The sequence below is a fragment of the Rhodotorula toruloides genome, assembly GCF_000320785.1.
Source record: "Rhodotorula toruloides NP11 unplaced genomic scaffold Scaffold7, whole genome shotgun sequence".
NCBI lineage: Eukaryota > Fungi > Basidiomycota > Microbotryomycetes > Sporidiobolales > Sporidiobolaceae > Rhodotorula > Rhodotorula toruloides.
Window position 1 is genome coordinate 606,012 of NW_015622967.1, and position 26,643 is coordinate 632,654.

Below are 26,643 nucleotides of genomic sequence, written 5' to 3' on the forward strand. Positions count from 1 at the left end.
AGGCAGTTCTTCTAAGGATGAGAGTGGATTTGCGAGTTTCAGCAGCAGGCTACTCCTCCTTGAACGTGATGCCCCGCCGCCACTCGTCTCGCACGATCCCTCGCATCCCTCTGACGACCAGCGCGACTCCCACCGCACACACTGCATACGCCGCTGTCGGCGACACCGTCCAGTAGATCGCTGTTGTCGCGAGTGGTCCTACTGCGCGGCCGAGTTGCCCTGCAGAGCGGAACGAGCCAAGCACATGGCCTTTGTCGATCCGCTCCTCCAGCTTCGTCGCCATGTCGTCCTCGTCCGTCTCGAGCGAGGCGAGCGCATTGAGCGAGTTGACCACCGTCGCGCTGACGAACGCCAACCCCGCCGCAGCGCTCCACAGCAACCCCTTCGCAAGCGCCGCCTCGCCCTTGGCCTTGGCAACGAGTGGCAAGAGCGCCAAAGCGACGAGCGACCCCGCGCAAGCCTGCATCCCGCTCATCGCCATCCTTGCCGTCTGTTCCGCACTCGCGCCTTTCGCTTTTCGCCGTACATACCCGCCCTGCAAGAGGGCGGAGAGGATCCCGATGAAGCCGAGGAGGCGGCCGTTCTGGGCGTTCGACCAGTCGAAGAGGTTGTGGGTGAGGAAGGTGAGGGTGAACTCGGCGCCGGAGAAGAAGAAGAGGAAGAGGAGGTGGAGGCGGGAGAGGGAGCGGAGGCGGGCTTGACGTGCTGCAGGGGAGCGAACTGGGCGGCTTGAGGGACGGGTCGACTTGGCTTCGCTGGGGGAGGAGGCGGGCATCGTGGAGATCTTCCAGTCGCGCGTTTCGAGCAGGCAGAGGTAGAGAAAGAGCGTCTCGAGGGAGAGAAGGACGACGGTCATTGCGGCAGGTACGGCGTACGAGTTGAGCTGGATCGTCGGCGGAAGGAAAGGGAATGCCGAGGCGAGTTTCGACGGCAGGTGGACGATCGAGCCCTTGCCGAACGTCCGTGTCGAGAGGTACGCGCCGAGTGATGGACCGAAGGTGAAGGCGAGGGAGAACGCCGCTCCCACAAGCGCGAGCGACCGAGCCCTCGTCTCAGGCGTCGTGACATCCGAGATCGCCGCAATACTCAGCTGCACGTTTCCCTCGCTCAGGCCTCCAACAATCCTACTCGCCGCATAGATCGCAAAGTTGCCCGCGAAAAGCCACAACAGCGCCGAGAGGACGTTCCCGACCATCGTTCCGAGGAGGACCCGTCGGCGCCCGAAGCGGTCGCTCAGCTTGCCGAGTCGTGGGCTGATGAGGAACTGGCAGAAGGAGAAGAGGGAGGCGAGCAGGCCGCCGAGGAGGGTGAGGTCCCATCGTGAGGCGGATGAGCGGGTTGAGGAGGAGGTGGAGGGAAGGAGGTACGCGCGGAGGGTGCGGACGCATTCGAGCGTCCGGGAGAGCAGCGTTGGTGCCGAGTGAACTCGTCCTGCTTCTTGTCGCACGAAATCCTAGATGATTCGAGGGAAGAGAGGGAGACTGCGAAGAGGCGGTGCACACTGTCAGCTCGTGAGCGCGTTGGAGCTGGCGGGAAGCGACCCACGGCATGGTGAAGCTAAGCAGGTCCAGTATCAATGCCAGGATGACGACCCGCACGACCCTGCGCGCCGCTTCGGGCGAGTATTGCGTTGTCGGCATCGCCGAGCGATGAAGTCGAGAGAGGCGGGTGCAAGGCGTCGCAGGCGATGCGGGCAGATGACAGCGGGCGTACGGAAGAGTGGTACTAGCGGTGCGGAAGCACAAGCCTGCCTGAAGCGGTTGTGCCGAAGCGAGCGTGAAGTTCAGGTCGAAAAGGCGACTTGCACGTTTCGCCGACTCCCTTCTCGTCTTCTAGCTCGAGCAGGTGCACAGGTACCCTCTTTACAGCCCAACAAACCGTCTACGGTATTCACTCAAAGTCCGTGTACTTGGCGAGCCACCTCACCCCACTCTCAAACGCGACCCACTCCGCCCTGCGCTCGTCAAGCCCATCAGCGCGCGCTCCATAATCTCAACGAAGCGAAAGAGCTGTACTCACTCAACAGTCTCGGCGACCGGATGTCCATTCCCCGGGAAGACCAACATCTCGACTTCGGCTTTTCCCTCCCCCTTGAGCGCATGAAACCACGCGCGACCTTGGTCTTTCGGAACGCGACGGTCTGATTCGCCGATGAGGAGGAGGGTGGGGGCTGTTACGTTTGAGGCGTGACGGAGGGGCGAGAGGGAGTGGAAGGTGTTGAAGGTGGAGGATGTGAGGTGTGTGGGCGGGGAGGAGAGGGAGTAGGGAGTCGAGGTCTCTTCGTAGCACCTGCGCCAGGCGTACCCATCAGCAACCGCGCGCGAGTTCAAGGAAGGAGAAGAGAGCGCCGCACCAATCCGGAATATCCGTCATCCCAGCATTGCCCACCAAATCCGTCACCGGATTCCTCATAACCACCGCGTCCCACTCGTCGGCCCACCTCGCACTCAAATGACACGCAATCCAACCCCCATGCGACCCGCCCATCAACAACCTCTTCCCCTTCGTTCTAGAAGCGAGCGAGAGAGCGTTGAGGTAGTGCGCCGAAGCGAGGGTCGCTTCGACTTCCCATTCGCCCAGACGTGCGGGGAGGGCAGAGATGGTGTGTTGTCCGAATCCGGTCGAGCCGGGGTAGTTGACGAGTACGAGGCGGTAACCCGCTAGAACGTGTGCGGCGACAGCGTAAGAAAAGTCGGTCGTGTAGGTTGAGTGTGGGCCGCCGTGTGGGTAGACGATGAGCGGTGGGAGGTTAGGGCGCGATTCGGCTGTTGGGTCGATCGGGATGGGCGAGACGAGGATCAACTCGGAGGGTGCGAAGTGAGGGAGCGGGAGGACGGTGTAGGAGATGCGCGAGAGGGCGGCGGCAACTGCACACGCGTCTCACTCATCAGCATCCCTTATCTCCCACTGGACAGCGAAACGAGATTGGGACGCACGCTCATCCGACACCCCCGCCTCCCTCACAACCTTCCACTCGACGCCCTTCCCTCCCAAATCCGCAACCACAACTCTCCCGACCGTTCCACATCCACTCCTCACCGCCACGACCCTCCCCACCCCGTCCGTCCCAAGCACGTTGAAACTCTCGAGCTCGCCTTGTTGGACGGAGAGGTAAGGGAGTGCTGCGTCGGATTCGGGGTGGGCGGCGGGCCAGGGCGCGAGGGAGGTTACGCGGCCGGTGGTCAGGGAGATGAGGAGGGGAACGCGACGAGAACGCCAGGACGACGCAGCGACGACGCTCCATCCTTCCTCTTCCCCGACGTGGACGAAAGGCTGCGAGGGGAGTTGGTCGACATACAACCCCGGGAAGTCGTCGTCCGGAGTCGGTGCGTCTACTTGCTTGACTAGGACGCGGTCTTCGGAGGGGGAGAGGGAGGCGAAGTGGAGTTGCGCGCAGGAGGCGTGGACTGAACCGAGGATATTGGAGAGGTAGACGATCTGGGCTGAGTCGGTTGTGGATGAGGGTACGACGCGCGGGGAGCGGGAGGAGCGGTCGGCTGGTGAGACGGGAAGGGTCTTGGTAACCTTGAACGTCTTCTCCCTCTCTCCCTCGCCCTCCTTCCCCTCGCGCTCCTCGACACCTAGTTCGAGAACCCAAACCCTCGCGAGCCGATTCGTACAATACACAATCCCCAACTTCCGCCCATCCGGCAAGGCATCGTATCCCGTCGCTACCAGCCTTGGCAGTCCCTCGGGCGAGTCGGGGAGGAACGAAGGTTGGCCGTACGAGGTGTTTCCCTCGTTGGTGAGGCGGTGAATCGAGGGCTTGGAGGAGGAGAGGAGCGAAGAGAAAGGCGAGTTGGGCAAGAGGAGGAGGAAGAGCCTCGGGGACTTCTTGCCGGTGAAAGTCTCGCCCCAGTCGGCGGTGTAGACGAACTTGTCTTTTGACGGACGCTAGACAGAAGGGTCGGGAGAGGGAGAGGGAGCTTCGGCGACGTAGACGAGGGCTTGGAAGGAGGGGTGCCATGCGACGGAGCCGAAGGTGCCTGGGCGCGCATACTAGGTCAGCTGCGCTCTTCAAAAGCAGGAGGATTCGCGCCACGCACTGTCAAAGTACCAATCCCCGTGTACCTCGCTCTTGCACTCGACCTCGCACTCGACCCTCCCGCTCTCGGCGCTCACAACCTCGATGCTCCTCTTCTCCGCTTTGCCCTCCTTCGCGGGCGTGACACGGAAGACCGCCTGCTTCTTCCCGTCGGGCGAGAAGGCGACATGCTTTATCGAGTCGGAGCGGTCGGTGGGAGGGGTAGAGGCGAGGACGGTGAGTGAGGGGGAGAGGGTGACGGATTGGGTGAGCGTGCGCTTGGAGAGGGACGAGAGGGAGCGCTGGGAGAGCGTCAGGTGCAGTTGCGAGACTGTATGGCGGTCAGCGCGGATGGTGCGATGAGGACGGGCGATGAGGTGGGGGAGAGGAGCGAGAACGGCGAGGGCGCGAGCAGGCGGGCGGTGAGTCAGCGTGCGGTGTCCAGTACCATTCTAAAAGGGCTCTGAGTGAGTGCGCACCTCGATCGTCGCCGTGTGCGTGTGCGGGTGTCCAGTGTGCCGCTGTCGGCGTGGGCAGGTGGAAGAGTTCGGATGCGAGGTCGAGTACGTGGTCGATGCGGTCGCCAGTAGCGTGAGTGTCGTGCGTGTGCCGTGTCATCGCTCGTGCGCTCGCTCGCAGGGTTTGGGCGCGGGCGATGAGGTGAGCGGGGCGCGGCAACAGAACGCAGCGCGGAGTCCGGCGTCGTCCTCGCCTTCGTCTCGCTCAGCCTCTCTCTCTCTTCACTCTTGTACACTCCCTTACACTCCAGCTTACACTCTCAGTAAGGGATGCCCTTCACTCCCACACCCGCCCTCGTCGGCGGCCTCCTCCTCTCCTTCTCAACCTCGTCCCTCGCCCTCTCGCACGGCCGCATCCTCGGCTGCTCAGGCATCGCCCACTCGTCCATCGCCCACCTCCTCGAACTCCTCGGCGTCACCCACACCCGCTCGTCTGCCCCGCCACCGAAAAAGGACGACCGGAAGGACATCCCTCCGTCGACTTCCGCGTCTGCGCCATGGTGGAAGCTCGCATCCCTCGCGGGCTTCGTCGCGGGAGGAGCGTTGTTGGCGATTCTACGCCCGTCCATTGAGCGACTGGTCGGGACGGCACTGTTTGACCCGCCTGCGACCATCGCACAGCAAGGCGGACTGGCGAGGGTCGTTCTGGCAGGCCTGCTCGTCGGCGCAGGGACCAAGGTGCGCACTCACAACTCTTCATCTCAGCTCCCTCACTGCTGACGCCGAGGCTCGCGCGCACACAGCTGGCAAACGGCTGCACAAGCGGCCACATGCTCCTCGGCCTCTCGCGCTTCTCACGCCGCTCGCTCGCCGCAGTCCTCACATTCTTCTCCTTCGCGCTCCTGACTTCCCGCCTCGCGCCGCACCCACTCGCCGCGTCGTTCTCCCTCCCCGTCCCGCTCGCCACTTCGACCGCCACCTTCTCTCCCGCTCAAACACTCGCACTCCTCGCACTCCCTCCACTTGCATCACTCGCCACCGCCCACTCCGACACACTGCATTCCTTCTTCCTCTCCCTCACCTTCACGCTAGGCCTCTCCCTCGCCGGCATGCTCCGACCCTCCAAGGTCCTCTCATTCTTCTACCTCCCCCTCGGTCCGGCGCTCAAAGCCCCAGGCACATGGGACCCCTCACTCGCTTTCGTCGCATTGGGCGGACTCCTTCCCAACGCTCTCGTCTACCACGGTTGGATGAAGAAGGAAGACAAGCCGCTCGTCAAAGGGAAGGAATTCACCTTCCCTCGCGACCCTCGAGCTGGCAAGATCGACGCGCGGCTCGTACTCGGCTCAGCGTTGTTCGGAACAGGATGGGGTACGTCCCTCCCTCTCCTCTCCCTTCCTTCCCTCGACTGACGAGCTTGATGTGTTCTGCGCAGGTCTGATAGGCCTCTGTCCCGGCCCGCTCCTCTCGCTCCTCGGTACTGGACCGACTATCTCGGGATGGACGCCGTGGGTATTCGGAGGGGCGTTTGCCATGGGTGGAGTGGGCGCGGGGTGGGTCGCGCTTTAGAGTCTGAGTAGACTGACTCGGAAGGACGGACGAGGAGAGTAGACTATGGTTATTGCTCGCTCGCTCGCTCGCTCGCTACCGGAGAGTAGACGTATAGAGTGGACGCTTAGAACGTAATGTATTGCCTCGAGGAAACCCTGACTCTGCGACACAACCGAGAGGTATCGTGTGAGAGAGACACGGAGGACTGAACAAGCGAAGCGACAACAACACACAGACGAAACAAGCGCGCCACAACCTCCTCCCACTACTCCTCTTCCTGTGCCTCACGCCTCACGTCCCGCCACCTCCGTTGTTGGGAATCTTGAACGACGCGAGCAAGCCCTGCACGCCGCTCTGTCCCTGCCCCTGTCCCTGGCCCGTCGCTCCTCCCGTTCCCTGCGCCCCGCTCACTCCCTGCACCGCGCCTCTCGCACTCCCAGCCGTACTACTCCTCTTCGCCCCTCCCCCTCCCCCTCCCTTCCCCTTCGCCTTCAACCTCCCCAAACACACGAAATCCTCCATCCCGTCTCTCTCAAACCACCACTCCTCGTCCTCCCACTCCTCTCCTCCTCCCTCCGCTTGGCGGGCGAGAAGTGCGTCCGAGGGGGTGTGAAAGTGGGTGTAAGCGCGCCATTCTTTCGCTTCGCGCGCAGGGGCGGGAGCGGAGGAGGAAGGGTTGGGGGCGGAGGGACCGAAGGCGGGGAGCTGAGGAGCCGAAGTCGAGGCGATGGGCGAAGGACCGGCGGGAGGAGAGGGGGCGGACTCGGATTGGTGAAGGGCGGCGGTGAGGGCTGCGCCTTTGAGCGAGGTGAAACCGTAGGACTGCGTGTGCATCCGCAACAAGCTCGTCAGTGACGCCCTGACGAGCGTCGGAGAGGGAGGAAAAAGGGACGCACAACGAATTGACCTTCTCAACCCAACCCGACGAACCTCCTCGTCAGTCGCGCACACAGCGAGGTAAAGGAGAGATCAGACGCACGCTGGAACGCCGCGATATTCGAGTGCGCGAACGTGCGAGGGAGGATGTCCTCCGTCAGCTTCGAGGTGTCGCCTCCGACTTTGACGAGGACCGAGTGCCCGTCTTCACTGCCATCTCACCCGCTTGATCAGCTCGCGCAGGAATGGGAAGAGGTAGGGCAGACGCACGACCAGCACACGACGTCCCCTGCGATTTCGGGGTGCATGAGCAACCAGCGAAGCTTGACGATGAAAGGCTTGACACCCTGGATCTGCGCGTCTCACACACACATAGTTCTTTCTATCAGCTTCACTCCCGTGCGAGGGGAGAGAGCAGAAAGCAAGTGAAGTGGAGTGAGGACGCACAGGGTCGATAGTGAAAGCGTTCTTGGGCGTCACGCCCCTCCCGCCTTTCCTCTTCGTCCCAGTTTCCCCTCCTCCTCCCGTTCCTTCCTGCTGCGACGGAGCAGGCGCAGGAGCGATCGGCACCAGCTGCTGAGCCTGCTGCTGAGGAGTTTGCTGGTCGAGCTTGACCGCCCCTCCCTCCGCGCTCACAAGCGGCACCTCCTTCTCCCTCTCCCTCTCCTTGCCCTCGTGACCAGTCGACGGACGAGGCGTAGCGATACTCGTAGCGGGCGACCCAGTTCCACCACTCGTCGTGCGGGTAGTCGCGGGCGAAGAAGCGGGATTGAAGCGCTGCGATTCCTCCTCGTCCGAGTCGTAGGCTGCTTGTCCTTGCTGAGCTGGAGCAGGCGAGGGGCGTGGGTAGGGGTACCCCTGCCCCTGGTTCTGGTTCTGGATGGGCGGGAGAACGGGCGGCTGAAGAGGCGGAACGGACGGGATAGGCGACAGGAACGAGCCTTGGTATCCTCCGTGGACCCCGCGCTGCTGAAGAGCATGGTTCGGATCGTACCTCCACGCCGCGGGCGACGAACTCGAGCCGTACACGCCCAGCGCCGTCGCGGAGGATGAAGTGAGACCCCAGACTGCGCGGCCGGCTTGAGTTGTTGGCGCAGCGGGAGGGGGACAGATAGGGGAGTGCGGGTTGTAGGGCTGGTAGCCTCCCGAGAAGGGAGGGGAGAAGTGAGGGAGGCCGTGGATGTAGGAGGTTTGCTGCGGCGGGTAAGGGTAGGCGAAGGGGTGCTGAGGCGCGTAAGCTGGCGTCGAAGTCGAGGTCGAGGCGGCAGGAACGGGAGGGTAGTCGGTCCGACGACGCTGAGCGAGCGGCAAGTCCTCCATCGTGTCCTCCTCGCCCTCGGCGTCCTCCTTGTCGCCCTCGGAACGCGCACGCTTCTCACCCACCTGCGCCTCCTCAGACTCGGCGATCTGCGCCTGACGAACCGCTTCGAGCGCGAGGTCGCGGACGCAATAGTCGGTCAGAGTCGGGCGCGAGGAGATGCCGTTCCCTCCCTCGCTGGCGACGACCTTCGCAACTCTGCTGTCCTCGCCCTCTTCCATCCCGGCGTCCTCGCCAGGAACCGAATAGATCGTCCTCCCCCTCTCCTCTCCCCCTCCTCCTCCTCCTCCTCCGTCACCCGAATCAGCGAACGACCTGCGACGACTCGCGTCTCTTTCGTCGGGCCTGGGCGGACTCGAGACGGAGGCTTGGAGTTGCGCCCAGTTTGGGAGCGAGGGGAACGTCGAGGCGTGAGAGGGGGTTGTGGGAAGGCTGTGGGCGGAGCGGGAGGATGTCAGCTGCGTGAGAGGGAAGGGAAGTGGGGGAGGGGACGTACCTAGCCGACTGCGCGACTTCCTCTTGCTCGTATTCAGCGTCGACCGAGTCCTCCTGCGCCGAAGCGAGCGAGCCCTCCCGAGTCTCGAGAGTGGCGGCTCCCTCGTCGTGCTCTTGCGCGCTCGCGTCCGCCTCGCCTGTGCCGTGCGCGTGATGGTTCGAGTCGTGCATGTCGTGCGAGGCGAGCGAGTGACGGTGGGGAGCGGGTCCGGGAGGGTCCGCGGGCGAGAAGGACGGGGAGGGCGAGTGCGCGTCTTGCGTCTGCGTCTGAGTGGGCTGGGTGTGAGGGTGCGTGTGGGAGGAGTCGGGCGTGTCCGTTGTGAGAGTGCGAGTGAGAGGAGAGAGGAGAGAGCGGGCGGGCGGAAGGAGAGGAGAGGAGGTGAGCGCGGTCGGGCCTCGTCGAGCGCCAACGGATCGCGCGGGAGCCTCGGGCAGAGTCTCAGGAAGGCCAGAAGCGAGCGAGTGCAGTGAATGTGCACTGGATTGGTGCGCACGAAGCTGTGTGCGCTGCGTAAGAGAGAGGGCAGAGGAAAGTGGGTCGTACGGAGCGACTTGGGCGAGCGAGCGAGCGGGAGACGGGGCGAAGTCAGACCTTTGCGAACGAGTTTAGGCAGCAGAACGGCTCGCATAAGCACGGCACAGCACAGCACAGCACAGCACAGCTTTAAGCACCTAGCACACCCTCCCGTCCACCCGTCCTCCTCGTCCCGACCTGACCTCGAGCGAGCGAGTGGACCCGCACGCCATGACCTTCTCAGCCCGCCAGCGGTCGTCCTCCTCGGCGCACCGTGTCCGCAAGTCTACAACGTAGACTCCTCCTCCTACTCGCCCGCTCGACAGTCAGTGCGAAGCGCAGAACCAAGGCGTGCGGCGAGCGAGAGTTGCGGCGTCTCGTTCTCTTCCTCCTCGCGCACCCTCGCACTGCACCGACGACGAGCGCCTCTGCAGCAGACGACGAGCAGCACCTCGCCAACAAGCGACTGCACTCGCCGACTTGTCTCATCGCATTGCACCGCCACACAGCTTGCTGCCGACGAGCATCGCCAAGTGCCGCTGCTTCGCTCGTCCTCACTCAGCTTCCCTCGTCCCTCGACTGGCCAATCTCTCTTCCTGCTCATAGACGGCTGGCTGTCGAGCGGGACACGCTGGGCATGCTCGACTCTCGCCACCCTCGACCAACACCGACCCTCCTTTCGCTCCTCATCCTCCTCACGCTCTCCCTCGCCCGCGCCGCACCCACCACCACCCTCCCCTTGCGCCCGCTCCCCGGCCTTCCCTCGAACGGCCTCCTCTCAAACGGAATCCACCTCGGCTTCCTCCCCATCTGGTCCCTCGAAGGACCTACCTCCATCTGTTCCGCTCTGGGCTCGTGTTCCGCAATCTGGGGAGACTACTGGAACGCCTCTCCCTCCTCCTACGACTTTGAACAGGCGGGGTACCATATTGATGAGATCGAGAGGGTGGTCAAGGGCGATGTGAAGGGTGTTTACGCGCCTGCGGTGTTGTTCAGTGGACGGATGAACGAGTGGACGGACGAGATGAGTCAGAGTTTGGCAAAGACTGTGAGGGGGATCAATCAGCGCGGAGTCAAGGTCTGGTTGAGGTGGTGTTTCGAGATGGTGCGCCCCGAGTCTTCCTCTTGGCCTCACGGACCGCCACTGACCGAGGACTGGACGTAGAACGGAGGATGGATGAGCTACGGCCTCCAACCGTCAGACTACATCACCACCTTCCGCTCCGTAACCAACGCCATCCGCGCAGCGACGAACGATGTGCGCCGTTCCCCTTGCTCCCCTTTCCCCGCTTCCCAACTGATTGGGTTGTGGGTGCACCCAGACGTACATGCTTTGGTCTCCGAATTTGTGGACGGGAGACGTGGATGATCCGGTGCAGGGATACACGCCTTACTGGCCGGGCGAAGACTGTTCGTCCCCCCCTCTCCTCTCTTCGCCTGCCTTTCGCGAGCTGACAAAGACGCTGGGCGCACAGTCGTCGACATAGTCGGCCTATCATTCTACTCTTTCGGCCCCGAAAAGTCACTCAACAAGCCCGCCTCGTCCTCCCTCTTCCACGACTCGTTCTCCCCCTTCTACTCGCTCTTCTCCCCCACCAGTTCCTCCGGCTCCTCTAATCGCCTCAAACTCACCTCAGCCTACTCGTTAATCATCTCCGAGACTTCAGCACCATATTATTACCGCATCCCGCCTTCCTCGCGCTTCTACACCCAAGCAGGCGACACAGACCTCACAGCTCCCTATCCCAACCTCACCACGTACGAACCCGCACTCGCCACCCCGCCTTACGAGAAAAGCGACGACGAGCTCTATACGAAGGCGAGTTGGCTCGTGCAGATGGTAGGGAACGATACGGCGCAGAGGTTTCCGAACCTCAAGGCGGCGACGTGGTTCAACTATCTCAAGAAGTTTGTTCCCTCTCCCTTCCCTTCCCTTTCCCTCGACGTGGCTGACGGATTCGGACGAGCAGGGGAAACGGTACGGCCGAAGTCCTCGCCGATTTCAGGTTCGTTGGCGGGAACGAGACGGTTGAGGGCTGGTTGAGGGAGAATTTGGGCAACCAGACGGCTTATGAGGAGGGGTATACGGGCAAAGGAGGGAGGGTAGAGGTGAGGAGGGCGTTTGGGGCGGTCGTGGTTGGAGTTGCGGTGGCTGTCCTCGTCGCGAATTAGATTCGTCTCTCTCGTAGACTTGCGCATGCATAGAAGAATGTTATTGTTGTCCTTTCCGTACCGTCTCGCAGCGCATCTTCTCTTCGTCGTGGTCGTCGCTCAGAGTCCAAAACCCCGCACCCCGCTCCTCCTCGTCTCGCCTCTCCCTTCCTCCCCCTTCGCAGCCCACACCACCAATGTCCCCCGACGCTCCACGACCCTACAGACCACACCTCTCCTCTCCAACCGTACGTCCCATCCCCCGTCTCGCGCAAGACGCGGTGCGAGCTTCGGTTGTTTTGGCTCGATGAGGGTTAGGGAGCTAATCATGAGGTTGGCGCGCGCAGAGCTATGATTCGTTGAGACCCCCACCGAGTATAACGACTTGGTCTGAACCCTCGAATTCGCGCTCTGCTTCGAGCGTCGCGGTGGATCAACATGCGGGAGGGAGGGGAGCTGGAGGGGGAGGGCGAGGACAGGTGGAGCAAGGGAGGGGGAAGGTGCTCGTCAGGAACAAGGGGGAGGGGAAGGAGCGTATGGGCCATGAGGTGGTCGAGATGGGAGGGTGAGTCTTCGTCGAGAAGGAGGAGGAGGGCCGCGGGGGCAAGGAGCTGACACTTGGTTGCGCCGGTGTTGGGTTTGCGCACAGGACTGGCGTGATGAAGTCGAAAGAGGACCCAGGTCGACGGCGGAAACGGTGCGTCCCCTCTCCCTTCCTGCTCTCTCCCTCTCTCTTCCTCTCGGCCGGGCTGACCCTCCCGCTGCGCGAAGCATCATCCTGATGATCATTTGCGGCCTCGTAATCTGCGCAATCATCGTCCTCGTCGTCCTCGGCTGCAAAGGACAACTATAACCCGCTCCCTCTCACTCGATTCTGGTTCGACATAGACGGCGCCCGCTCTAATCATACAGTGGGGCAGCGGAGATTGTGCATAGAGTATCATTCATTTGACAGAGGAGGAGGAGCAGCAGCATTACCGAGCATCGTCATGGACACTTGCATTTCTCTTTCCCGCTCCTTCGTCCGCTGCGCGGCTGTCTTGTGTGGTCTTGTGGGTTCTTCAGGTACGTCTGCGGCTCTTCCTTTTTCTCACGAGACTTCAGAGCTGACTCTCGCTTGAGCAGAACAGACGCCCGTCCAGCTGCTCTTGCCTCGTCCGCTTCTCCCCTCGCCTTTCATCGCTCTCGTCCTCCTTCGCCTCGCTTCTGACCTTTTCTTCTCTTCCACCTCGCTCACAATGATGCTCTGCCTTCTTCTGCGGGTACCGTCTACGTTCTTTCGGTTCCTCCGCGAATATTTCGTCTGCCCGCTGACTTGCGAGCTCTTCCCAGATCAGTCACCCTCCGCCTCTCGCTTTCGTCGACTGCTAAACCACGCATCCGCTCGCTGCACCCGGTACAAAATAGCGAACACCCCTTTCGCCGTCGTCGTCGGCCGAACACCTTCACTCGACACGCTCGCGTCGCGACGAGCCTGACCTTCGCCGGGCACTGTTCTTCCCGTCACATCTCGGCGCAGGACATGCCGTACAGGCCATGCGACACTCGGTAGCGAAGCAGGGATGACTGATGGGGGCCGGAGCGGACGGCGGCAACTCCTCCTCCTCGTCTTCCGAGGCATCCGCCTGCTTCCCTCTCCGCCCGTTTCGCCTTCCGCAAGGTTCGTACATTACGCTCAGCTGCGCTCGCTGCTCTGCAGAACTCCCAAAACGCTGCCGGCTCGCCTCTCTTCTATTCTGCTTCCGTCCTCGCCGTCGACCACACCGAGACGATACCTTTCTTTGGCTCGAAGCGCAGTGGGCAAAGCGCGGCCCCATCTGCTTCGGACAATGCATTCGGTGCGGAGATCTGCCTGATCGAGCAGAAAGAGATTGATCGTGGTCAATCCGGTTCCAACGGGTGGAATGTGGACCAACTTCTGCCGCGTCCTTGACGCGTTCGCAAGTCTTCCTCCGCACCTCTCGGCGTTCTTCTCTAGCCTCAACTCTCTCTCTCCCTCCCTCCTTCACGTCTGCGTCTCGTTGCTTCCTCCCCTTCACCTCCTCCGCTTTTCGCGTCTCTTCCGCCTCTCCATCGCTGGTCGACGCCTCTCCTCGCCGCGCAGTCACTCCTTCTCGAACCCACACTCGTTCACCACCCCATCTTCTCTCAGCCAAGATGCGCTCCGCCGTCGCCTTCGCGTCCCTCGCCTCCCTCGCGACCCTCGCCGCCGCCCAGTCTGGTTACGGCCGCTTCCCCTGCACAATCGTCAACCCCGACGGCTCGTACTCGCCTGGTGCGTGCCCGCGTTCTCCTCACTCGCCAGATGCAGCGGACTAACGCGCTCCTCGTGTACGCAGACCAAGCCGCCTGCGCCTCCTCGGCCCTCGTCGCGCCCGGTTCTGGTACCGGCAACACCGACGGCACGCAAGGCGACGGCGTCAACCCTACGAACGCGCAGTGCGTCGTCGAGAGCGAGTCGGGCGCGTACTTTTGCGGCATCGCCGGTGCGCAGTGCACGACCGATGCGAATTGCGACAACGGCCACTGCGTCTCGGGTCTCTGGTGCGTGCGAACCCTTTTCCTTTCGAGGGAGAGACGGGCTGATGACTTGATGTGCACTTACAGCCAGGGCGGCTTCAACCAGGCGTGCGCGAGCAGCGACCAGAACTGCCTCGGCTTCCTCTACTGTCTCGCCGCCGACTACTCCTCAACTGCGACGAACGAATGCGGAGCGGTCGGCGCTTTCTGCCAGGACTACGCCGCGGCCTCGCCTAGCTTAACGGACGCCGCAGCCGAGAAGATCTTCAACCAGTTCTGCGCAACGGGGTACTGCAACTTCGAGACGGGCAACTGCGACAACCGCGTCGCGCTCGGAGGGGACTGCTCGACCGACCCGACCTACGCGTGCGAGGCGCCCTACACCTGCGACTCCACTACTTTCACCTGCGTCGTCGCGACCGCCTCGCAGCGCGCTCGCTCCCGCCGTTCGATGCACCAGCAGATCCGCAAGTCGAGGCGCAATGTCTGCCCCGCTGGACACGAGGCGTGCCGGGTCGCTGGCCTCAAGAAGGGCTACGAGTGCGTCGACGTCGCGAGCAACATCGAGCAGTGCGGTGCTTGCGTCGAGGCGGGTGGTGTCGACTGTACGGCGTTGCCGAACGTTGCGGCTGTCGGTTGCGTCGCTGGAGCTTGTGAGTTGGCGCTCCCTCGATTCTTTCGCGCTCTCTGCTGACGTTGTCCTTCCTCCGTTTTCGCAGGCGAGATCTGGGCTTGCGAGGACGGCTTCGACTACGACCCCGTCGCCGGCGCCTGCATCGCCTAAGCCCTCACCTCCCTTCGCCTCCCTCCCTCTCGCCTCCATCGTCGCAACCTCGCATAGATCTCCCGTTTATTCCGCCATCGCCGCTGTACGCCGTACCTGCTTGTACTTGTACCCCTCGCTCTCGTGAGCTGGATGAAGGAGGGGAAGACCTGGCGTCTACCCCCTTTTGCACCTGATCCTTCGTTGTTCATAGGGTTCTGATGCCGCTCGGTCGGCTGAGTGATGACACAAAAGTAATGATCGACCTTGTGAGGATGCGGGATGCGAGGGAAGCTCGTCGAGCGAGGCAGAGAAAGAAACGAGAGGGAGGCGAGGCAAAGACACGCAGACGGCCAGGTCAAGCGGCGCAAGGCCTGCTAGCGAGATTGTGAGTCTTGCGCCGCTTGGAGAGTTGGAGAGCGAAGCGTCGATTTTGAGCGCGAGATCCAACAGGCAATCCAGCAGACCAGCATCTCCCGCTGTTGCCTCCCACCAAGTACAGGAAACGGCGTCGTCATTCTATGCGTCCGTCGACGATCCTACCGCACCCGTGCCTGCTCCTCGGCGAGCGACTCCGTCAACCCACCCGTGCCCGGCTCGAAGATCTGCGTCGCAGGCTTCCCCTCCTGTGCCGTCGCCGCTCCCTCCGCCGCGGCCGCCGCCCTAGCCCTCGCCCTCCGACCCTTGTTCTGCCTCCTCCTCTCCAGGAGCGCGCCAACCTTCGACTGCGCCTTCTCCCTCTGCCGCTTCCGACCCGCCTCGGACCGCGCGCGCTGCTCCTCCAGTTCTGCGTTCCGCACGGAGTCTTCGCGCTCCCGGAGGATTTGGGCGGCTTGCAGAGCGGCGTTGCGGCGTTCGGCGAGGACACCCTTGATGCGCGCCATCGACTTGCGGCACTGTGCGAGATGAGAGATCTCGAGAGTCAGCTTCGCGCCTTCACCAAGAGCGATAGAGAGAAGCAACGGGCGACTCGCAACGCACCTTGTGCAGGTTCTCGTGCACCATCGAGAAGCCCCTCAAGTCGATACGGACCCGACGCGCCTCCTCCTTCTGCGTCAAGAGGACGTTCCGTTCGCGCAGGAGGATGTACCACAGCTTGTGCAGATCCTCGAAGGACTTGATGCGCAGCTCCTCGGTCTTCCATGCGCGGCCTGCACCGAAGCGATGAGCGGAGAGAGGTTCAGTCGGAAGTCCGTCACAACTGATGGCAGAGGCCACGCGAACGCACCAGACATGTCCTTGGCCTTGTCCGGCACCTCGAGCGCCACCTGGTCATGGAAGAACCTCCACAGCGGGTGGTTGCTCGTGTCCGTCTCCTCCCGCTTGGGCCACTGATCCCTCGACAACGGCGCCCGGTGGATCTCCGACCTTCCGTACAGCGTGACGTCGCGCTTGGGTTTGCCGGACGCGGCGCGCGGCTTGGCGCGGGCGTGGGCTGGCGCGGTTGTGTGCAAAAGACGGGGCGAGGGCGATGAGGAGGAGACGAGGGCGGAGGGCAGCGCTGGCCGGGCGAGGGCGGTGTGAAGCGTTGTGCGCAGGTGTGCGAGTACTCGCTGCGGGGCTGCCTGCATCGTGCGAGCTGGCAGGGCGCGTGTGAGCAGCGTGAGGAGGAGGAGCGATGAGGAGGAGTACACTCGCGACCTCGCCAGATGTTGCGGGAGTAGGTTGGAAAACCCTATGACTGTGTAGTACTACACTTCGACTAGCCAGCACTGCAATTGCGAGGGTTTGTGGTCGACGGTTTCCCTCTCGCTCCTCTTCCGCTTCGACTGCTCACTGCTCACCGTGCTGCGTCTCACTTGACTGTGCTAGACGACCACAGCGACCATGGCAGCCATCCCGACGACCCGCGACGTGCGCACCGTCCCTCGTCGCCCTTCTTCTCCTCGAACTGACCCCCACCTTCGGACACCCTCAAACAGAACGCAACCCAGTCCAACTACCAGGACATCCGCACCACCGCTCTCGACCTCGAGTGGACCGTCGATTGGCAGCACCGCATCATCCGCGGACACGTCAAGCACTCGCTCAAGGCTGAGAAGGACGGCGTCGTGCGTCGGGTCCTCTCCTTCGTCAATGGGCAACGGCTGATCTTCGACGACACTTTACGCGCAGGACAAGCTCATCCTCGACACGTCCTACCTCGCCATCAAGCGCTGCTACATCCCCTCATCTTCACACTCCGACCTTTCCTTCTCCCTTCCCTCAAAGCGTCACCCAAACCTCGGTTCCGCACTCACGATCTCTCTTCCGCACGCCCTGAAGAAGGACGAGGAGCTCGAGGTCGCGATCGAGTACTCGACGACGGATGGTTGCACGGCGCTTGGGTGGCTCGAGAAGGAGCAGACGGACAGCAAGAAGTACCCGTTCATGTACTCCCAATGCCAGGTCTGAGACTCTCCGCATGTCCTTCACACCCCGGAACTGACCCCTCTGTCCGCCCAGGCCATTCATTGCCGCTCGCTGTGCCCAATCATGGACACTCCCGCCATCAAATTCCCTTACACCGCGACCGTCCACTCCCCTCTTCCGATCCTCCTCTCCGCCTTGCGCATCTCACCGCCTCTCGAAGCTCCCCAGCCACCCATCGACGGAACGCTCCAGACGACCAAGTGGCATCAGCCTATCGCTATCCCTTCATACCTCCTCGCGATCGCCGGAGGAGAAGTGGCCTTCCGTGCGCTTGGAGAACGCACAGGTGTATGGGCTGAAGCAGGAAAGGTTGATGCGTGCGCTCGCGAGTTCCAGGAAGACGCGGAGCGGTTCATCAAGACGGCGGAGGAGTTGTGCGGTTTGTACAAGTGGGGACGCTACGACGCGCTCGTTCTACCGTTCTCCTTCCCGTTCGGAGGTATGGAGAATCCGAACGTACGTCGGCCCAGAAGCGCCAGGCGGCCGTCGCGGAGCCTTGGGAGGCAGCGCGAAGTCTCCCAGGTCCGATAAGGCGATTCTCGATTCCGTACACTCACTGTTGCTCTTGCTGCCCGCAGATGACTTTCCTTACGCCTGCGCTTATCGTCGGAGACCGCTCGCAAGTCGATGTTCTCGCTCATGTACGTTCCGCGCCTCCTCGACGCCGCCTTGACTGGACCTTCGCAACCTCCTTTGGCCTGCTGAGCCTTGTTCTCGTGGATACGCGCAGGAGGCATCGCATAGCTGGCACGGAAACGATGTGGGTGTTGCGGCTTGGGATTCGTTCTGGCTCGTGAGTTGGTCTCTCCTTCCCTTCCTCGCTTCGGGACAAGCTGACCTGTCCTTCTCCCGCAGAACGAGGTGCGCTTCTCCTTCGCCTGCCCAACAGCCTTTCTATCTCTTGTCTCACGCCTGCGTCCAACGCTCCACCGCCTCTCAGGGCTGGACGACCTACACAGAGCGCCTGATCGCTCTCGGCCTGCACGGCCCGCAAACCCGCGACTTTGAGTACATTATTGGCGCCAAGAGCATGAACGATGATTTGAAGAGGTACGATCGGGACGGGTGGAGGAAGGCGCAGCGGTTGCGTGCGTCCAGTCCGATTGCCATGCGCGAGCGAGGTCGAGAAGAAGCTGACTCTCGGAGTTTCTCGCATGCGCAGACATCCCTTACGAGTGCGTCGGGCCTTTCGATAGCGTCTTCTCCTCACTCTGCTTCGATGCAGCGAGCGAGATAAGTCCTGACGTGCCTTGACCGCACAGCTTCGGCGAGGACCCGGACGAGTTCTACTCGAGCGTCGCCTGTTCGTCCACCTTCCCCTCGTCGTTGTGACCTGTTCGCTGACGAACACTCAATCCAGATGACAAGGGCGCCAACTTCCTCTACTACCTCGAGAAGTTGGTCGGTGGAGTAGAGGTGTTCAACCGTGCGTCGCGTTTGACCCTTCTCCGCAGGACTGCTCATATGAGGGGGCTGAAAGTGCTGATGGTGATTTCCGACGATGCGCACAGCGTACCAGAAGGCCTACATCAAGGAGTTTGGCGGCAAGGCTGTCTCGACCAAGGAGTGGGAGGACCACTTCTGGTGCGTCCTGCTTTGCGGAGCCGCTTTCTGCGGCGTTACGTGCCGCCTTGTGAAGCTTTGGCTGACAGGACGAGGCTCGCAGGTCCTACTGGAACCAGTACCCGGAGAAGGCGAGGATCTTGAAGGAGAAGGTTGACTGGGATGTGCGTCGGTGTTTCGCTTTACGCTTCGGTTTGGCGACCGCTCTCCAAGCTTGCAAAGTGCTGAACTCCGATTCGCCACCGTGCAGGCCTGGTTGAACGGCGAGGGGACCGAGTTGCCGGTCAAGGTGCGCCTCCGCCTTAGTCCCGTAGTATCAGTCCGCTTACTCAAGCGATCTCGCTCGCGCAGATGGAGTACGACACGACGCTCGCCGACCGCGCCTACGCCCTCGCCTCGTCGTGGAACTCCTCCCGCTCGCTCTCGCCCTCAGACCTCGCAAGCAAGTTCACCAAGTCGGACCTCGAAGGAATGAGCTCGACGCAGGTCGTCCTCTTCCTCGAGACGCTCGGCACGTACGACAAGTTTGAGGACAAGGTCGTCGAGGCGGTCCAGAAGGCGTACGGTTTTGACAGCTCGCACGACCCGGAGATCAGGGTGCGTCGAGCTTTCCGCCTTTGAGAACGAGCCTGGAGAATCGTGCTCTCGTGTGCTTTCGCAAAGGAGAATCTGTGCTTGCCGCTGATGCTCGTCCCCTGCCGCAGCTCCGCTGGTACCTCTTCGCCCTCAAGTCGGGCCTGTACGCCAAACAAGCCGCTCACTGGGTCCGCAACCAAGGTCGGATGAAGTACTGCCGCCCGACGTACCGCGCCGTCTTCGTCGTCGACCCTGAGCTCGCCAAGGAGACTTTCCTCAAGTACGGCAAGGGCTTCCTCCACCCGATTGCGAGGAGGATGGTCGCGCAGGATCTCGGACTCGATGAGGGCGAGAAGAAGGAGAAGTAGCGGGATGTAGCGATGCATGATGGGTGCTTCTGCGGTATCAAGCGAGCTCTGCGCTTCTGCGCAAGACGTGTTGTGCCGGCGAGCATCGGCTAGGAAGTGCTGCGAGCTTGCGAAGGCATGGCCAGATGTTCAAGCTGTGCATTGCTATGTGACAGGCCCTGCTACGCTACGCGCCGAGAGACCACGCCCATTCCTCGAGGTCGAAGTTGTCGTCGTCGATCACCGTGAATTTGCCGCCCGCTTCCTCCACCTGTTCCTCGAGAACGTAGCTCCACGGTCTACGCTCGCCTGCATCCGTATTGCTCGTACAGGAAGCGAGCCTTTGCGCCAGCTTCGCCATGGCGGGCCGGTGCTTCTCGCGCATCGCAGAGAGCGCATTGACTCGCGCCTGATCATTCTCGTCGGGCTCCTCGTCTTCCGACTCCCAGTCCGCATCGTAGTACGCCAAGTGTCGCAGAAGCGGAGGAAGGTCATTGGCGATGAGGATGAGGGGAACAGTCGCGATCAAGCCGAGTATACGCACGGCTGACAAATGGGCGAAAGAGGTCTCCGCAGGGTGATCCAAAGTGACACAGCTGAGCAGAAGCGTCTGCAGCTGCAAGTCGGCGGGGAAAGGTGCAAGGCCGACGTCGCTGACGAAGAGGTATGTTAAGTTGCGTGAGGTGGAGTCGTCAATGATGGACATAGCGTTCCAGAGAATCGTGTTGAGCAGATACAGCTTCTTGAGAGCTGCAGAATCATCGCATTAGCGCTACGAGGCATGCTGTGGAGGAAACCGAACACACCATGAGCGCCTTCGATGAAGTGGTCACTCTCGGTCAACCGTCCCGACAGCCAGATCTGCTCAACATCCCCTCGAGCCAGCGCATTCTTCATGAGCCTCTTGAAGCGGTTGCGGCATGCAGGAAGGTATTCGAGGCGAAGTCGCTTGATCGGCCAACGTCCCTTCATACCCGCCGCGAGCCCGAGAATGGACGCTTCGTCGGCGCAAGAAACATGCTCGTAGAGTTCGCGCTGTGCAATACGCGTCCAGGTGCGGTGGACGAGGGAGAAGGTCTTGCAGAGTTGGGCTCGTTCGTCGAGGCGGGCGAGGATGAGGGGCGGGAGGGCGAGCTCGAGGATATGGAGCTGCAGCTCTAGCGGTAGAACAGAGAGCATTGCGGCGGCTTCAAGCGGGTCAGGGTGTGCCAGAGAGTGCGAGGAGCGAGGGAGAGAGGCGCGGTCACACGTTCGCGTCTGCCAGCCCATTGAAGTCGCTCGCTGTGGCGCTAGCTGTGGCTGAATCGCTGCTTAGCACTCGCTTGAGGGCGGACGACTCGCGCACGCCGCGCGACGAGTACTCGCGACTGCTCCTCGCCTCCTCATCAGTTTGCGACCCACCGAGGAGCAGAACTCCGCCGCAACTCGTCCCGGCGCACTCGTGCTACGCGTAGCTGCGGAGTTTGGGAGCAGAACTGCTGGTGCACGGATGCTCGTCTCTCCCGAGCGGGCCGAAGTCGTTGACCGACACTGAGTCGACCACCCCTCCCGACTACCTGCCTCCGCTTCTCTTCCTCCCTCCCTTCACTTGCTGCCCGCTTGCCTTCTACCGCCGACTCTCACACCTCCACGCCGGGTGTCACCGCCGTCACAGCCGTGACCCGACGCCTTTTGAGCTTACCTTCTTCCCCTCTCGATAATACAAAGTAGCGAAAAGTGAGATCCGCGTCCCACCAACGAGGCACGAGCTGATTCCCGCTCCACAGTGGTTGGTGCCGTCGCTGCTCCTGCTCAGCTCCGCACAGCTGCGTAAGCTGTTGCGGAGTCGGTGCCGTCGATCTCGCCGTCGACGCCCCGTTTCCCCTCTTGCCCCTCGATACCCTACCCGATCCTTCCGCTTCCCTTGCATCACTCGGAATCACTGGCGTCTCAACTTCGCCGGTGTGCTCGCTTGACGCCCTCGCTTTCGACACTTCCACCTTTGCCTTCGACCCTACCCTTCCTTTCCTTTCAAATTTCGACCATGCCGCACTCTTGACGACTTCGACCAACCTCTCACCGAGCGCAGCAGATCTCCAACTACGTCAGCCTTTGCCGCGTGCGTATGATTCGGGTTCTCTCGGCAGGCTCACTCTGACGGAGGTCCGCAAACAGTCCCAGCAGCAACTCTCGCTCCTCATGATCCTCTCGACTCTTCCTCCCACTTTTCGCCAATCGACGACGACACTCTCAACTTCTCCCTCTTCGCTACGCCTCTCAACCTCCCGACCCACAGTGCCTCAACCTCGTCCACCTCGCCCTCCACCACAACTACCACCACCTCTCCTGATTCCTCGGCCCTCCCTCCGGCCGCTCTCACTCCTGCTTCTTACCTCGCCGAGCAAGCCGCTCGCCCCGCCCCAACCGGTTTCCGCGACCCCTGCATCCCGCGCATCGCTATCGACGCGCCAATCCAGAAGCGCGACTCGCTCTTACCCTCAGCGACGTCGCGCAAGCGGTTGAACGCGGCGGGCGAGCGCAAGGTGGCGGCGAAGCGGCGGAAGGAGCAGCAGGCGGCGAGCGAGTCGTCGGCTTCTCCGAGCAGCGGCGAGTCGGGTGCGGCGGAGGGACTGGACGATGGCGAGGACATACCGCAGGAGGCGTTGACGGCGACGGAACGCAAGAGGTTGCAGAACACCTTGTCGGCTCGAAGGTGCCGGGCGAGGAAGCAGGCGAGGGTGCAGGAGCTCGAGGTCCAGAACGCGGCGTTGCGCGAGCGGGTGGAGCAGCTAGAGGTGATGCTGCGCTTGGTAGGCGGGGATGTGTAGTAGTCACTTCTGGGCAAAGCATGGTCTTTCTCCTCGAGGTGACATTCGACGATTCGAGAGTAGAGTGGTCTCTTTCCTGCCACCTGGCTACACAGCGCCCTCGCAGTCGAGCTCTCGGCGTCGACCATGTGAGTCGGCCGGCTTTGTCGACCGACCGAGTCGCTTGTTGACGGTGTCGAGCGAGTGAGTCGAGTGGTCGACTGGATGGTCAGGAGGGGAAGCGCAAAAGCGATTCCTGCCTGCGTTCTCTTCTCATTCTCTATCACTTCTACATCCCTTGAGGAGACAGTGCGTCCGTCTGACCTTCCCCGGCTCCAACGACGACATCACTCCTCCGAAAGGATCGAAACATGGAACGGATCAACCCTGTCCGAGGCGTCCAGCGTTGGAGGCGTCAGACATGAGAACAATTGCTATAAGCTGACATCGGCTGAAAAGGAGGAGATGGCGCGGTCGACTCGAGCAGGAGGAGGTGGAGACGGTTGCTGACGGCCTCTCCGGCCCCCTTCGACATTTCGCACAGGGCCTCCATTCTCCCGCACCAGCACTGCTCAGACTCTCTTAGGCGAGGAAGAGTCAAGCTGATTGGGCTGGACGAGCTGGTTAAGCGAGGCGGACGAAGGTGGATGTGCGGTGGAGGTTTGTCGTACCTACTCTCTTGTACTACACTTCGCTGCGTTCATACTCAGCCTACTGCAACTCGCCCCCAACAAAGTGCGAGCGAAGGCGAGCGAAAGCCACGAGCAGAAGGGAAAGCCGCATCGCGATGACCTTCTCAGGCGGGAGTTCGCTCGTTCTTAGGGTTAGGTTAGGGTTAACCCTAACCCTAAGCAATTGACCGGCTGATGCGACAGAACTGGTAGCAAACAACAAGTGTGCAATATGTACCGGGTCGCCCCGTCTTTCGACCCCGCAACCGTCCATCTAGACAGCCTCCGCGCCTCCGTTCTTCTCCTTCTCCTGCCGCTCCTGCTCCTCGCGCTTGACCTGCTCGCGCAACCCGACGTCGAGGCATGGAGCAAAGCGCGAGTGTTGGCGCAGCTTCCAGCCGTACTTGTAGAAGAGGAAGGGCGAAGGGCTGATGGCGAGGGCGACGAAGCCGAAGACGGAGCAGGCCCAGCCGACTCCGAGGGCGGCGAACCTGCGCATCAAAGTGTCAGTGAAAAGAGCTTGAAGAGCAGGGAATGGAGAGGGAGGCGCACATCTGGCGGACGAAGAGCGGGAAGGCGACGGCTGCTCGGAGGAAGTCAGTCAGCTTCTGCGATACGCGAAGGAGCTTAGGAGGGCGCACCGGTAGCAGAACGAATAATGGTGTTGCCAGCCAGCGCAGAGGCTGAGTACATCAAGTACACCTCAACTGCGAGCGGAGGAGAGTTGGCAAGTGTCGGCGAGGGTTGGAAGGTTCCGTCGGAAGTCGGCGAGGTTCGGCGGGAGTTGGCGAGAAGGGAGCGTTAGCGAACGCTGCATATCGCAAGGAACAGCTCGCGCGACGCACCGAGGTACGTCAGGAATGAAATGAAGACGAGCGTGAACGACATGCCGATGAGGATGGCGGACGCGGCGGGAACAGCCCAGTGGATGGACGGGTAGTCTGCGACACAAGGATCAGCGCCGTTCTGAGCTGATGTATGAGAACCGAACGCACTTCCAGTCCATCCGAGCCAGAAGATACCGATGATCAGGAAAGGACCAGCGAGCATGGCGCCGTACAAACGCTCCTCGGGCGGCGGGTGTCCATGCCACTTAGGAATGAGTTCGCGGTAGTGTCGCTGAGTCCAGACAAAGATGACTGCAGGGGAGAAAGATGAGCGACAGGACGAGGCGGATGGAAGGCTGTAGACTCACGGGCACCCATGGTCGTTCCGAGGCCAACGGCGATGAATACGAGACCTGTCTCGCCGGGATTGAATCCCCGTAGCTCGCCCCAGATGATGGGAAAGACGGAGAAGAGGCCGCTGTAGGAGAGGCGAAGTTAGCGGAGACGACCAGAGGTAGCTGAGGATCCGGACGCACTAGAGGAGTCCATAGACGACTGAAAGGTAGATGGTTACGGTCAAGACGATGGGCTCAACGACCAGCATGATTGCTGGACGCGCGAGCGTGCGAGTCACGATAGATCGGATCGAGAAATCTGCCTTCTCGAGTTCGGCGTACTTGTCGCCGTGCTTGTCCGGGTCCTCCTTGCGCAGACGCTTCGCGCGCTGAGCGAGCAGCTTCGGGTGGTACGTTTCGGGGAGGAAAACCGCGATGAGGATCCAGCTCGCCGCCGACCAGAAGCCGATGAAGGCAAAGATCCACCTCCACCGCAGCGACTGGTTCATCACGGTGAACCCGCCGATGATGGGGCCGAGGACAGGTCCGACGAAGACGCTGGCCGAGAAAAGGGCCATTGCCTTGCCTCGACCCATCGGATCCCAGATGTCGGCGATGACTCCTCCTGCGTTCGTGAGAGGCGATGAGGCGAAGCAGGCGGCAAGGAAGCGGATGATGATTATCGTCCAGATGTTCTGTGCGAGGGCGTCCCCGATCTGGAAGAGACCGAAGATGGCGAGCGAGACGACGAAGACGGGGCGGCGGCCGACCATTTCCGACATTGGCTGTTGGGCAACGAGTCAGTTTCGGCTTTCCAGGTAAGTCAGCGAACGTCGACGTACAGCCCAGACGATGGGACCCAAGCAGTAGCCCGCGAGGAAAAGCGAAGTCGTGAGATCCGCGACCTCGAGCGACGAGCCAAAGTCCTGTGCGATTTGCTGAGTCGCGCTCGACGGCGAACTCGAGGCAAAGGTGACGACGAGTGTCGCCTGCGCGCAGAGGATCGTAATCGCCCACTTCTTCTTGTCGCTCCAATTTTGCGGGTTGAGCGGATCCTCCTCTTCCCACTCAACCTTGTTCGGGTCCTTCTCCTGCTCGTCCTGCTGCTCATCCTCGTCGCCACCGTCCTGTGTTGTAGTGCCGATCGACGTGCCGCGCGAACCTGGATCAACCATCGGTCAGCGGAACTGGCAGCCTTGATGAGCCGAAATCGAGAGACTCACGGGCCCTCGACATCCGACTCAGCTGTCGGTGCGCATCCGAGAAAGCCGTATCGACCAGGTGCAGCTCGGGGAAGCCGTTCTCGCTCCATGCCGTCTGACTCCTGCTCCTCGTCCGCCCCGTTGGCCTCGTCGAACCCGCCGCACCGATACTTCCTCGCCTCGTCGTCGGCATGCGGTAGTCGGGAGCGCGGTGAGGCTGGCGGCTTTTGTCGAGCTTGTCGGCGGGGTGAGGAGAGTGAACTCCCGGAATTCGAGGCAGGTCCGGCGCGTCGCCGCCCCAATCGCGCATCTCCCGCTCTGCCTCTGCTGCATCCGCATCGTAGTACTCTGGGTCGTGGGGGTGTCGCTTGTACGTCTTGGCCCGCGATGGCGAAGCAGACGCGGATCGGTCAGCGAGGTTGCGGTCGGCCAGGGTCGACTCGCCGGACGAGCTGGTCTCGACGGGTGTGGACATCCGGTCGTGGCTGTCTGGTATTGTTGACGAGTGGGAGAGGCGGCAGCAAGACGGGCGAGCCTCGAAGCGTGGAGGAACAGCGAAAGCGAAGAGCGGCGGACTGCCTCCACCGAAAAATGCTGGACCGAAGCGAAGCCGGGAGAGGGGGAAGGCCGGATCGATGACCTCATTCCGTTCCAGTCATTCTTGCTTGTCGGTCCGCCCGCGAGTCAAGCGCAAGTTCGAGCGACTTAACTACAGCAAGTAGTTTCGAACCCAAAAGAGGGGTGCCAGAGAGGGCGATGTAGCAGAGTGCAGCGCAATTGCAGCGCAAGCGCAGCGATCGCAAAGAGCGCGCTTCGTCCGTCCAGTCACGTCTATTAGACGTAGTCATCGGAGAGTGGTTGTCGTCTCAAGGCGCTGTGAAAGAAAGGAGAGGGATGGGAGGGGAATGCGAAGTGCGGCCGGACCAGGCGTCGGTAGCGGCCGGGAACAGTGCCAAAAAGGCCAGGAGCGCAGGAAGATTCTCCGGACCATGCGCATGCGCGAATGCGTTCCGCATTGCATGGTGCGCAGGCCTTGTGCTCGCTGGCAGCTCGAGGAGCAGCAAGGGTCACCGGCGACGGGGCAGGCGGAGTGAGGCGTCGGCCGGTCTGAGATTGTATGCGGATATAATGGCCATCTTGCGAGTGTTCGGCGGGCGAGACTGTCGTGAAGAAGACGAAAAGGGAGGTTTGCGCGAGGGAAGGCGAGGTGGACGTTCGATGGCAGGTTCGATAGGCGACAGAGCGTTGATTAAA

At 62.0% G+C, this 26,643-nt stretch overlaps 12 protein-coding genes across 12 annotated transcripts; 6 read left to right on the forward strand and 6 right to left on the reverse strand.

Moving 5' to 3' along the window:
- Positions 1-49: 49 nt before the first annotated feature.
- On the reverse strand, positions 50-1,640 carry RHTO_07633 (MFS transporter, tetracycline transporter; the record flags this gene model as incomplete). Its single annotated transcript, XM_016421289.1, has 2 exons — positions 50-1,453; positions 1,542-1,640. 2 exons carry the CDS (start codon positions 1,638-1,640, stop codon positions 50-52), a joined length of 1,503 nt encoding a protein of 500 aa, XP_016274410.1.
- A 250-nt stretch (positions 1,641-1,890) lies between these two features.
- RHTO_07634 (acylaminoacyl-peptidase) lies at positions 1,891-4,642 on the reverse strand (the record flags this gene model as incomplete). Its single annotated transcript, XM_016421290.1, has 7 exons — positions 1,891-1,954; positions 2,020-2,289; positions 2,354-2,867; positions 2,937-3,894; positions 3,937-3,986; positions 4,047-4,355; positions 4,504-4,642. 7 exons carry the CDS (start codon positions 4,640-4,642, stop codon positions 1,891-1,893), a joined length of 2,304 nt encoding a protein of 767 aa, XP_016274411.1.
- Positions 4,643-4,812: 170 nt separating this feature from the next.
- On the forward strand, positions 4,813-6,051 carry RHTO_07635 (DUF395 domain protein; the record flags this gene model as incomplete). The annotated part of the gene is made up of 3 exons (XM_016421291.1): positions 4,813-5,220; positions 5,286-5,853; positions 5,918-6,051. The coding sequence occupies 3 exons, from the start codon at positions 4,813-4,815 to the stop codon at positions 6,049-6,051; spliced, it is 1,110 nt and encodes a 369-aa protein (XP_016274412.1).
- Positions 6,052-6,324: 273 nt separating this feature from the next.
- On the reverse strand, positions 6,325-8,893 carry RHTO_07636 (heat shock factor protein; the record flags this gene model as incomplete). The annotated part of the gene is made up of 6 exons (XM_016421292.1): positions 6,325-6,855; positions 6,941-6,963; positions 7,013-7,119; positions 7,180-7,262; positions 7,357-8,659; positions 8,724-8,893. The coding sequence occupies 6 exons, from the start codon at positions 8,891-8,893 to the stop codon at positions 6,325-6,327; spliced, it is 2,217 nt and encodes a 738-aa protein (XP_016274413.1).
- Positions 8,894-9,873: 980 nt separating this feature from the next.
- Positions 9,874-11,408, forward strand: RHTO_07637 (glycoside hydrolase family 26 protein; the record flags this gene model as incomplete). The annotated part of the gene is made up of 5 exons (XM_016421293.1): positions 9,874-10,341; positions 10,402-10,494; positions 10,559-10,646; positions 10,712-11,144; positions 11,207-11,408. The coding sequence occupies 5 exons, from the start codon at positions 9,874-9,876 to the stop codon at positions 11,406-11,408; spliced, it is 1,284 nt and encodes a 427-aa protein (XP_016274414.1).
- A 176-nt stretch (positions 11,409-11,584) lies between these two features.
- Positions 11,585-12,240, forward strand: RHTO_07638 (uncharacterized protein; the record flags this gene model as incomplete). Its single annotated transcript, XM_016421294.1, has 4 exons — positions 11,585-11,635; positions 11,735-11,952; positions 12,037-12,084; positions 12,159-12,240. 4 exons carry the CDS (start codon positions 11,585-11,587, stop codon positions 12,238-12,240), a joined length of 399 nt encoding a protein of 132 aa, XP_016274415.1.
- A 1,304-nt stretch (positions 12,241-13,544) lies between these two features.
- On the forward strand, positions 13,545-14,691 carry RHTO_07639 (uncharacterized protein; the record flags this gene model as incomplete). Its single annotated transcript, XM_016421295.1, has 4 exons — positions 13,545-13,662; positions 13,727-13,931; positions 13,995-14,560; positions 14,627-14,691. 4 exons carry the CDS (start codon positions 13,545-13,547, stop codon positions 14,689-14,691), a joined length of 954 nt encoding a protein of 317 aa, XP_016274416.1.
- Positions 14,692-15,209: 518 nt separating this feature from the next.
- RHTO_07640 (mitochondrial large subunit ribosomal protein L4) lies at positions 15,210-16,241 on the reverse strand (the record flags this gene model as incomplete). Its single annotated transcript, XM_016421296.1, has 3 exons — positions 15,210-15,566; positions 15,652-15,821; positions 15,899-16,241. 3 exons carry the CDS (start codon positions 16,239-16,241, stop codon positions 15,210-15,212), a joined length of 870 nt encoding a protein of 289 aa, XP_016274417.1.
- Positions 16,242-16,497: 256 nt separating this feature from the next.
- On the forward strand, positions 16,498-19,589 carry RHTO_07641 (leukotriene-A4 hydrolase; the record flags this gene model as incomplete). Its single annotated transcript, XM_016421297.1, has 16 exons — positions 16,498-16,524; positions 16,593-16,721; positions 16,786-17,058; positions 17,116-17,538; positions 17,661-17,723; positions 17,813-17,875; positions 17,938-17,943; positions 18,023-18,170; positions 18,245-18,257; positions 18,345-18,385; positions 18,443-18,508; positions 18,594-18,666; positions 18,749-18,809; positions 18,896-18,934; positions 18,997-19,242; positions 19,350-19,589. The coding sequence occupies 16 exons, from the start codon at positions 16,498-16,500 to the stop codon at positions 19,587-19,589; spliced, it is 1,911 nt and encodes a 636-aa protein (XP_016274418.1).
- A 166-nt stretch (positions 19,590-19,755) lies between these two features.
- RHTO_07642 (uncharacterized protein) lies at positions 19,756-20,747 on the reverse strand (the record flags this gene model as incomplete). Its single annotated transcript, XM_016421298.1, has 2 exons — positions 19,756-20,318; positions 20,375-20,747. 2 exons carry the CDS (start codon positions 20,745-20,747, stop codon positions 19,756-19,758), a joined length of 936 nt encoding a protein of 311 aa, XP_016274419.1.
- RHTO_07643 (bZIP transcription factor) lies at positions 20,586-22,375 on the forward strand (the record flags this gene model as incomplete). Its single annotated transcript, XM_016421299.1, has 4 exons — positions 20,586-20,662; positions 21,104-21,274; positions 21,335-21,666; positions 21,723-22,375. 4 exons carry the CDS (start codon positions 20,586-20,588, stop codon positions 22,373-22,375), a joined length of 1,233 nt encoding a protein of 410 aa, XP_016274420.1.
- Positions 22,376-23,299: 924 nt separating this feature from the next.
- Positions 23,300-25,864, reverse strand: RHTO_07644 (MFS polyamine transporter; the record flags this gene model as incomplete). The annotated part of the gene is made up of 9 exons (XM_016421300.1): positions 23,300-23,516; positions 23,578-23,608; positions 23,667-23,732; positions 23,871-23,966; positions 24,021-24,164; positions 24,221-24,330; positions 24,389-24,972; positions 25,030-25,349; positions 25,411-25,864. The coding sequence occupies 9 exons, from the start codon at positions 25,862-25,864 to the stop codon at positions 23,300-23,302; spliced, it is 2,022 nt and encodes a 673-aa protein (XP_016274421.1).
- Positions 25,865-26,643: the final 779 nt, after the last annotated feature.